Here is a 10696-nt window from a genome sequence, read left to right on the forward strand (position 1 = left end):
GAAAAGCAAGAGGGAACATTTTGTTCATCTTTTCTCATGTTTCTCCCCAGACACATCAATACATAGACACAGAGAAAAAAACCAAAGCCCTGATCATGCCATACTTCTTTAGTATCTGCCATGTAATTATAGAAAGCAGTCTAGAAGTATTAAAGCTTCACAGTAGCAAAACCATTAAACTCATTAGGGAATCAGAAAGTTGAAATAACTATCAGCTGGTAGGTTGCAAGGTTAGGAAAGGTTTAGGAGTTCTATTTTCCAGTCCTTTAATCTAAGATGTAGGCCACAAATAAGAAGTTTGCCTGGAATTCACAATCAACCTTGCAATAACAAAATTTTGTTTACACCTTGACAAGCAGTGAACAGTACCAGTTTCACTTCATAAGACGCTTATTGCTGCAAAGCTGTAAAGAGTGTTTGCTTTTTAATATCTCAGTGTTGTTTTAAGAAAATGAGGTTGCTCTTGGACCTTGAAATGTAGAACGAATTAAATGACACATGAATAAATATATATTATTTCTTTTTTATTAAAGTATCAAAACAAACTTGAGAATAGAAAACAAACTGCTTTTTAATGCATTTCAAGGGCTCTCCTGAATAAAATATACTCTGAGAAAACTCATGCAACATACCATTCCTGTCTAGCTGTTCAAACACTCTTTTCCTGGGCACAGCAAAGTGACCCTGAGTACCATCATTTCCAGAGCAGCGTGCAGGAGCACGCACACACACACACATACAAAAGCAGTACAGAGCAGCTATGACTGCACATGTAAAGAAATAAAAATAGATTATCTTCTGACAATAGTAGGGGTACCATATTAACATTTGGCATGCCGAGTAAATAAGATCAAGCAACAAAAGCATGACGCCTGCGTCACTGGTGATATGGTTAAAAGCAACCATACAAATTCCCTAAGGGAGACACGTGAATTCTGTCACTATAGTCTCTGTGGTAACACTTTATAACCAATTATGAGACAAACAGCCTTGTCTGCTGGTATTTGAGAGGCAAAAAGCAAAGCCAAGGCGTACGATGCCAGGATGATGCCTTGGTTTTGTATTTCCACGTTACAGAAATCAAATAATGAACATTGTTTGACAAGTTTACTGTAGCACACTTCATGTATATCTGTTGACTGGTAAACAGCTGGCCCAATTACATGTAGAACTTGTCCTTTAAGCCAGAGAAGTTGCCACAGAGGCTCCACACTCTGCTTACAGGACATGAACAAAACTCTCACTGAAGTCAATGGAACCTCCTTCCAATATACAGAAAGATCATGGATTCTTAAGACAGAATTGGACCTAGTATGTCATCTTTGTAATACATTCACTTTTCAGATACATGAAGTCATACCTTTAACATGTGATATAGGACATTACAATATATCCAGACCTTAGGAAATGGTACTAAGTAGTTCTGTTGCAGAATATAACAATCATTATAAGGACCAGGTACAATTTGTGATGCACTCATGCGAGACTTGCGGGGTAAGAAGCTCATGGCTGAGGTATCTTCAAGTTTAGCCTTTAGAACAAACACACCATTTCAACACTGCAGAACTGGTGTAAAATATTATGCACTGTAAGCTTCACTTGTATTCTGCTTTGCTTAAATTGTGACATTGAACAGACACCACCGATGGAGATACAGAATTTTGGAAGGTACAATACCTGCACCCAATCATTCAAGACACTCAGTGCCTCATCTTCAAAAAAAGATGAAGGATAAGTGTTTTTAAGTGGTGTCTCAAATACAACTGGTGAAGTTTAGGAATATATAATATTAAACACCAAGAGATAAAAGTAAAAAGACAGCGCAACACTTGTGTTCTCAGTTTTATCTTGCTCGCAGTATTTATTAACTCTACTCATTATGATATTAGTGATAAATAAGGATAATATTTTCTTTTACAAAAAATTGTAAGGGTATACTTTATAGAAATAAACAATCTGAGAATTTCACAGAAACATCAGAATTTAAACATTCATAGCTCCAACTGTTTCATCCAGCAGCTCTTCTACCAGTTCAAAAACATCCAAGGTTAGTATTTAATAAAAAATAAAAACAATTATTCACTGCATCAAAACTCTTGCCTCCTTTAGACTCTAAGTAACACTTTTGATTGACTGTAGTTGCCACTCAAAGGTAAAACAAAAGTAGCTGCAATCATAATTTTTCCCTCTGAATCACCTGGCAAAAGGAGGTAATTCTGACCAGGATGGAAAAAGCTTTGTCAAGCTCTTATGCCTGTAAGAGCTATCTGCATGAGCAGACCCACTGAAATCCATGGAACCTCTTCTGTGACTGAGGGGTAGTAGCATGAATTAAGGCTTGTAGGATTAGATCCTAGATGAATTTAAAAAATATTTATTTTCTTCAAGGTTCAGGAGTCTGGGATTCACTCCTGCAGTTCTTTACTTGAGAAAAACCTCTATCAATACCCCTGCACAGTTAGTTTCCTCTTTCCAGTGGATCCAATTCACCAAGTCACTAAGTGATGGTACAAGCTGCTCTTCAGCAATTCAAGAAAAAACTGTAGTCCCCAAGGGGTAGTATCTGGGGTGACAGCTCATAAAATACAAGCTAGGCTACACAGATGTTTTGCAAGAAACATTTGTCACACTTTCTAGACTCTTCAAATTCAGTCACTGAGATGAGTCACAGAAAAAACCCACGAGTGTTGAGAAAAAAATGACAAAGCTTAGTTGGAACTACAGGGACTTTTTGTGTGTGTGTGTGCTAGGTTAGAATGCAACAATACACATCAGGACATTCTGCCAGAAACCATCCTCCTGGAAATTCAAAAATACTCAGTCTTCTTTCCCTACCAGCAACAAGGAAAAGTAGTGTCCATCCAGTACAGCTGTCTGTACCACGTGCATCACTGGAAGTCATAGTGTTCTAGCACAAACCTCGTGAGTGCAGATACTGTATACTAGCAGAGAGCTAAAACTTCGGAAGCTGTTGTCTGTAGCTCCTAGGAACAGCAAGTATGACAGGTGCAAACCCTATATTTGAGGCAGAAGGCTCTTCAATTTGATTGAGACCAGATCTTCCAAGGGCAAAAATCGCTGTCAAGCCAAAATGATTCTTTCCGCTTACGAAAGCAATCTGCCCTTCCTAAAGGCTCTTGACTAATAGAATCCTACACATTATGACAGACTCCCCCATGGATTCTGGTAGCTGTTTAAAACATTATAAATTGCCGTATCACTTAACCTTGTAATGTGCCTTCTTTGATCTGTTGAATAAAAAGATTTCTTTCATCTTCAGGTGTCCTTCCGTTCTGTGCACGGACTATACACGTGGGCCTGTGCAGATTTAGCATGTATATCAAATGCTGCTTCTCGTTCTTCAGCTCCTCGATCTGGGCTTTCAATTCTGCATTGATCGTTTCCAGCTTCTCTGATTCCTAGCAAAAAGGACACACACAGCTTTTACACTGACAAGTTCAAATAGTTAGTCACAGTTTTTTCTAATAGTCGAGGTCTTTTATTGGTGGGAAAGCATATGGCTGGCAGAGAAGGGAATCACGTGTACTTAGTGTGCTGTAATGATGAAACTATACATTCCCCAGTCAGTAATAATCCAAAAACCAGATTGAGAGTTACCTCCTTTGGCCTCTAGAGAATGTAATGGAAGTTGAAAAGCCAAATTCAAACGTATTCACTCACAGTATACGTACCCAAAGCATTATTGCTATCTTCTGCAAAAATATTCTGAGCTTTTTGGGTCAAAAATTGACCCAAAATTAACTACGCTGCTTCTTAACTCCCTGGAACATCAGGTCACATCTCTGTAAACACATGTTAAGCTAACAAAGTACAAACATGGCTTTTTTCCCCTGACCCTAGATACAGGAATGTACGGGCCTGTATACCTAGACACAGGCCTGGTGCTGCTGAAATATGGTTGTTTATCACAGCACAGGAGGTGAAGGTCTGACTGGGGTTCTAGGACAGAGAATTCAAGGTACCATACCACTCTGTTCATAAAGTAGTCAGAAATGTCAGAGCCTGCACTGTGCAGGCTCTTCACAGTGAATATTTTACAAAATATGATTTTACTTCTTTTTGTGTTCAGGGTACACATTCAAATTAACATTATCCCCATAGACAAGATTGGTCACTGAAACAGTAATCTCTTTCCACTCCTACCATGCTTTCACTTTATGCCAGTTTCAACCAGGTTTGGATTTAATATATGGCATGTTTATTTTTTATAACTAATGTTTTGAAGGGTTTACAGAGTTTTGGGTGACATCTTTCTGTATTTCCTACTATGACAGTACCCTATGCTATCTGTTTGGATCCTGGCAGGATGACAGATTAAGAATTCTAGCCAGTCACTTACTTTTTGCAAACATTCTGTTTTTTCCTTCTTTTTGTTTCGGCACTTTGCCGCGGCAATTTTATTCCTTTCCCTTCTTCTCTTTTTTCTTTCATCTTCTTCAGGAGAAAACTGTCCCACAAAAACAGATACACACAATCCATAAGATGTTGTAAATAGGAGACCTGTATTTCAATAACTTCTGGGTTTTTTAAATCAACATGGACAGTGCTGTCAGTGCTCACATCATGAGTTACACAAAAATGTGATTCTGACCTTGTTTTCCATAGAGTACAAGGGTTGTAACTTCATTAGAATCGTCAATAAAATCCAGACTGGAGTTGGGTTGTATGTAATCTATATGGTGGCTCATTTTAAATCAGTGGTACTCAAAAAACTTGCTGAATGTCTCCCCAGGCTGACTCCCAAAGCTCCATCTCTCCTCCATTTCCCAGGGAGGAAAAGGAGGAGGGGCACAGGGAGCAGAGTGGAGGATGTGTCATGAGCGAGGCAGCGAGAGTAAGTGAATTAAAGGCAGCACCAAAAAGGGAGTATTAATACACTTCCTTCTGCTTCCTGTGGAGGCTCAGACCAAGGTATAACTCTTTCCTTAACCAAAGCTATTTCTCCACTTTCAAAGAGTAATGTTTTTCAAGGATAGTATCATCTTTAAGCAAAAATATAGCATGGACATAGTAGATCCATGTCTTAGTCCAACCCCCATGGGTTCTGCCGTCCTCAGGGAAACAAAACTTCAGCAGTGACTTATTCCAAGTTCAGCTACCACTAGGCACACTAGCACTTGCTCTAATCACTGTAAAACATTGTCTGTAGTCCACAATTGAAAATAAAATATCCAACTATGAGAAATACCCAAGGGTATCCCTGAAGAACTCAACAGAGAGCCAAGCAGTTGGCTTGAAGGAAACAAGTATGGTACAGAAGATTGTCTATAGTTGATGCAATTACTGGTCTTTTGGCAAAACTTCGTTAGAGAATTAATCATTCACACCAAAATTCTATTTAAAGAGCCCTACCTCTGTTTTCATCATTGATGTTTCAACTGGCCTTTCAGCAACAGTCACCGTGTCCAATGTTGAAGACATCCTGTGGAACTGACGCTTGTTCTGAATGGCAAACCTCAGTTCCTCCTTCACCAGGGGGGTTAAATTTGTGAAATCATCAAACCCCAGTGACCCTGCGGGGGACAAAGTGGGAACAATTGCGGAGGCGCTGACTTCTAATGCAGATACCTGGCCTGAGTGTTGGACCATCATTTTGCTGAAAGATAAAAAGAGATAATAATAATAGTCTTTCAACAACTTTAGAAAGGCAAATAATATCTCTTAGAGGTATATTTCACACTGTGAATAATACTGTAGTTCTTATATTGCTTCAGTCCCCATTCCTCATCTACCCCAATCTCTCAATGGAGACAAGCAGTTAAGAATTTAGACACTAAAAAAACCCTCAACTTTATGTTAATTCAAAGTTAGTATTTAAAAGTAAGAATAATATCAGCACATGACATGATTTCTAGGTCTTTCTGAGACTTAATACTTGAAAAAAATTGTGTAAGAGTGTGTATACTGTTAAGTTTTAAACTGGTAGTGTGTGGCAAACGAGAATTGAGTGAATAGGAAAAGAAAGAAAATAAGAACAAAAATCAGAAAGCACATAAGTAGTATTATTATTTAAAGCATAGAAGGAGAGTAAGAGCATCTTCAGAGCTTTATCACCACAAATTCCATCTTCAAATGGACATAGCATACCTTGATCTCAGCTACACTTAGCTCAATGTGTTCTACTAGAAGCTGAAACTCGCTAACCACAAGAGGATCTGTCGCAAAATTATCACACTCAGTTTTACACACAGTTGTAGATCTGCCTATAAACTCCTGAAAAATAGTTAATGATAAGAGCTGGCACAAAGGCAAAAGTCTTTACATGCTCTGGGGCTCCACGGCACAGGCTGAGTTGGAAGGATTGACTCATGAAAAATGTGAACATTTGTTTCATTCCTTTGCTCTTGTAGAATTCGAAACTGTCCTTATGTGCCCTCTACGAGAGGCTTGAAGTTCTTAAATATTTATGGCTGGATCTTCTGCTGACATAAAACAGTGTGATTGAAGAGACTTTAGGGGAATTATGCAAATGTAAACCCATGGAGAAACTTCGTTTCTAGTAGATTTCTGAAGAAAATGAACCTATCCAACACTGCTCTCTACTTCTCTCTTTTTAGTCATTCTTCTTATTTTTTTTAGCCAGTTTTGAAGGCAGAGAGGTCCTATGTGCTTTGTGAAAACTGGCGGCTCCACCGAGGGAGAAGGAGGCAAAACTCAGCAGTTAGTCATTGAAACACGGTGGGCTAGCTGATGCACACATCCCTGCAAGTCACAGCCTATCTCTCCCCCAGCAGAGGTGAGATAAGAGGGAAGAAAACTTTCTGGAAGAACACTGAGTGCCTTTTGTGTGTGGCCCAAGGGACAAAAGGTGCAAATCCACAGGAAAACAGGTTGTAATAGTTCCTTTGTTCATAAAGCGACTCGGGTTAAATTGGATTTTACTACGTTGGTTTTCCAGCTTTCTTTGGTGTGTAGATTTTGTTGTTGTAGTTGTTGTTTTGGTTTTTTTTAATAGCTGTATGGATAATTACAGTATGTGTTATCTACTCTGGATTAGAACCACAATAATTACAGAAAAGTCAGTTGTAATTAACTTAGTGCAGGTAAGCAAACAGTTGCCTCAGGGTAGCAGTGTGGGTAAGCTAAATTTCCACATGGTAGACCCAGAACTGCACAGTTCCCTGTACGTTACTTCTGGAACCCAGCAAGAAATGTCTGGGGTCATGTGCCTTGACAAGAAGATAGAATTTGCTCAGAGATATCTAAAAATACACTGTAAATCCATACTGGTGCAAATGAGAATAGAACCTAGTTCATTGCTAAGTGAGGTAAACATAAAAATCAGAGGAGAGTGAATTGCCTGTTGCTGGAAAATACCATGTCCAACTGCAGAGTCTTCCTCACTTCTTCCTCACCCAGTCACCACAGGGGAGTTGAATATTTCCCAGTCTCAGGGTGAAATCCTGACCCCAGTGAAATCAAAAGGACTTTTTCTGTTGACCTCAATGGGGCCAGGATTTCACCCATAGTTATTCAAGATGGGGAAATTGTTTGGAACAATTTGTTATTCAGAAAGACCTTGGGAAATTTATGTAATTCTCTTCAGAAAGCCCCTGCTCATGAGTCATATTTAAAGTACTGATACAGTTTAATCCTATAATCTCAGAAAGCTAGCAGTTACTCTTTTCCAGCAAGTCAGAAATGGCCCTATTAATTTCCAGCTGAAGTCCTCCCAGTATTATTTACTATTTACCAACATTCAACCATTCAACTAATTTAAACAGGCCAATTCCAGATGACACTGGACCCCTCACTGCCAGCAGAAATTTCAGTTATTTTCACTGACTCAGTCTCCTTGTATCCTGGTGACGGCTTCATTCAACAAAGTTAATTCTGTGTAATTCAGTCCAACCAGGAGTCTTAAAGTAACAGTAAAACTGTTTTTCCAGCCTCCAAAATAATTAGTTGGGCTAATAATTTTCAAGCTCTGGTGGTTTATTCAATTATTTTTCGGTTTAGGTGAACTTTTAATTAAGGTCAGCAGCAGCACCAGAGGAAACCAAGAATGTGCCTGAGAAATTGTGTTAATTGTGGATTTCTAGTAGTTACTGCTAAGTGTTCCACGAGCACCAACAAAACCCTACAATAACGGCTTCAGGTCCTCTCACCCGCCTGTCACTACTGTGAAAAAGAGAAGTGGTTGGGTGCCCAGAGCAGGAGAAAGTGTCCTTGACCGTCGAAACTTGCTGCCCTCCTCCCCAGACAGCTCACTGCCCTCCCAATCATCCTGAAAGGCACCTCTGACTGGGGAGGGAAGGCCCACCAGGGGGCTGAGGCTTCTGTAAGGATTTCTGCTGTGAGCTGAGTCCCATTTTGCAGAGCTGTTTGCCACTGTTTGCTTTTCTGGGACTCTTTCCTGGGGCAGTGCTTCTGAACCGTGCCTGGTAGGGCAGCTTCCAGTCTGCCTCTAGGATTGTTAGGAGCCACCACCATACAAATGACAGAAATAATCAGCCTTATATCAAAGCTCCTCAGTAAGCTGAATATGTCCTCTTTTCATAACAACAAGGTAGATGTTTTCCAGTTTCTGGGGAACAAATCTGCTTTTAGAAATGTTTTATAAATAGGAAAATCAGATTTTACAATTTTAAAAAATGCAACGAGTTGCCCTTTCTTGTCCCAGTTTTTGTACAAATTGTCCCTCTGTCTATAAGCCATCCAGAGCACTATCTCATTTCGCCTGGATTTGTAAAGGCTGGGGAAACAGTAGGAATAAGACTATCAAGCATTAAAGCGTGGTTCCATCGTGGCCTTTCTGATACAATCTCTGTTTACTTCGATAGAGCACGCACGTGGACCTGTTCTGGAGTTACTGCCACTGGAGGTGCTGAACACTTCTCAGCCCTGCACTGTTACCGGCACAGCTTGTTCCCGGGCTGAGTTAATGCTTCGTTCCTTTAACCTTGCTTTTGGAATTCTCCAAAAAGCACAGTTTTACTATTCATGGTACCCTCCCAATTCAGGTAGGTTCAAACAACTGTTCATTCGTTCTCCCCCTGCTTTTTGTTTGTTGTCTAGCAGACGATCCTTTTCATCTACAGTGAGATTTTACATCTCATCTGCCAAGATTTTAAAATCGGAACATGCTTCCTAGCTGTGCACGTCCATTATTTAAGCATATTCTTGTTTAATATTAATATTGAAAGTGACTACTTTCAGTTTTTTCTTGCTTAACAGCAGACGGCTGACTGTGCTTCTTGGTCTTATTTCTTCATACGAATTCCTTTTCCCCTGGTGCTGATGCAATAAACCCTGATAACCACTGAGGTTAATCTTAAACAGCATTAAGAGCAATTACAGTTCACAACCTCTGTGCACGCTAGTTGACCTTAAGCTTTCTGACATCCCACATCGCTCCCGAGCCATTTTCTGCTGCCTTCCAGCTTCTCAAATGCTTGTTACTAGGAGGAGAATAGATTTCCAACAGGAAACTCGTTCTCTGAAACAAATTGGCTGTTGTGTCACGCCTGATTTGCTTAGGCAACAGTTTAGCAACTGCTCTACTTTCGGTCAAGACACCGAGACAGAAAGGAGAGCGAATATCCCTGGCTGTCACGAGAAGTTCTCCCTCGGTTTATGGGAATATCAGCGATAAGTCTCTGCGCGTCAGCGCGGGTTTGCCATCACCTGGGCTGTCCCGCTCCAGGACCCCCGTCCCCGTCCCCGCGGTGCCGCCGCCGGCTGTCCGGAGCTCCGGGCGCGGCCGCGCCGCTCGGGCATCCCGCGGCTCCCGGGGTGCCGGTGCCGTGGCCCCGCCGCGGCCGCCACCGCGCGGTGCCGAGCGGCGCTGCCGGCCCGGGGACAGCCGGGGCTGGGCGGGCTCCCCGCGGCGCTCACATCTGGCGGCAGCCCGGGCAGGGGGTTCCCCCAGATGTGAGCGCCGGCACCGAGAGCCGGCGCCGCCGGGCGGGCGAGGGGCTCCGGCGGAGCTCGGCGGGGCCGGGGGCTCTCCCGGCGCTCACGGCCGGCGGCGGCCGACTTCGCCCGGAGCGGCGAAACTTTTGCCGGGGGCGTGCCGCTGGTCCGCCGGCGGGCATCCATCCCTCCGCGGCGGGACAGCCTCCCCGGAGCTCAGCCCGTCGTCCCGCCGGCCCGGGCAGTCCCGGCCGCTCCTCTCCTGCTTCCACCTACCCTTCCTCCCGCCGCTGCCGCTCTCCCGGCCGGAGGGAAGGGGCTCCGCAGCCGCCCCGCCGCTGCCGTCCGCACTGCTCCGCCGCCTCCTGCGGGAGAGCAGCTTCCTCGGCTCCCCGCTCCTCTGCCGCTCGCCCGGGTTGCATCACCCCCCTTTTATAGCCGAGCGGGCAGCGCTGGTATTTACTCTGGCGGCGAGTCCCTGGCTGATGTCATGCTATTAATAGCCTCTCCGAAAGAGAGGGAGGAGGGAAGCGGGCCCGTGGCGGTGATGCAAGGCTTCCCCGCCGGCACGGCTCGGCACCGCACGGCACGGAGCGGCACCGCCGGGCCGGGTCGGGCCGGGCCGGGCCGAGCAGCATCCCTCAGCACCCCGACAGACCCCTTCTCCTTCCCTCTTCACCACTCTCCCTTTTATTTATTTATTATTTTTCCTGTTAAGACTCGGAGAGTTTCTTTCTCCGGGCCATTTTGCGTCTGACAATAAATCAAAGTCCCTCTCGCGACCAAAAAAAAAAAAAAAGAAAAAAAAGAAAAAAAGAGA

The 10696-nt window shown here is 43.0% G+C and overlaps 1 protein-coding gene across 1 annotated transcript; it reads right to left on the reverse strand.

Annotated features, from left to right (window-relative positions):
* Positions 1-503: 503 nt before the first annotated feature.
* On the reverse strand, positions 504-10329 carry ATF3 (activating transcription factor 3). Its single transcript, XM_039569670.1, has 4 exons — positions 10154-10329; positions 5374-5617; positions 4361-4468; positions 504-3419 (listed from the first exon to the last, which is right to left on the reverse strand). Exons 2-4 carry the CDS (start codon positions 5611-5613, stop codon positions 3222-3224), a joined length of 546 nt encoding a protein of 181 aa, XP_039425604.1. The 5' UTR covers positions 5614-5617; positions 10154-10329; the 3' UTR covers positions 504-3221.
* Positions 10330-10696: the final 367 nt, after the last annotated feature.

Source organism: Corvus cornix, chromosome 3 (assembly GCF_000738735.6).
Source record: "Corvus cornix cornix isolate S_Up_H32 chromosome 3, ASM73873v5, whole genome shotgun sequence".
NCBI lineage: Eukaryota > Metazoa > Chordata > Aves > Passeriformes > Corvidae > Corvus > Corvus cornix.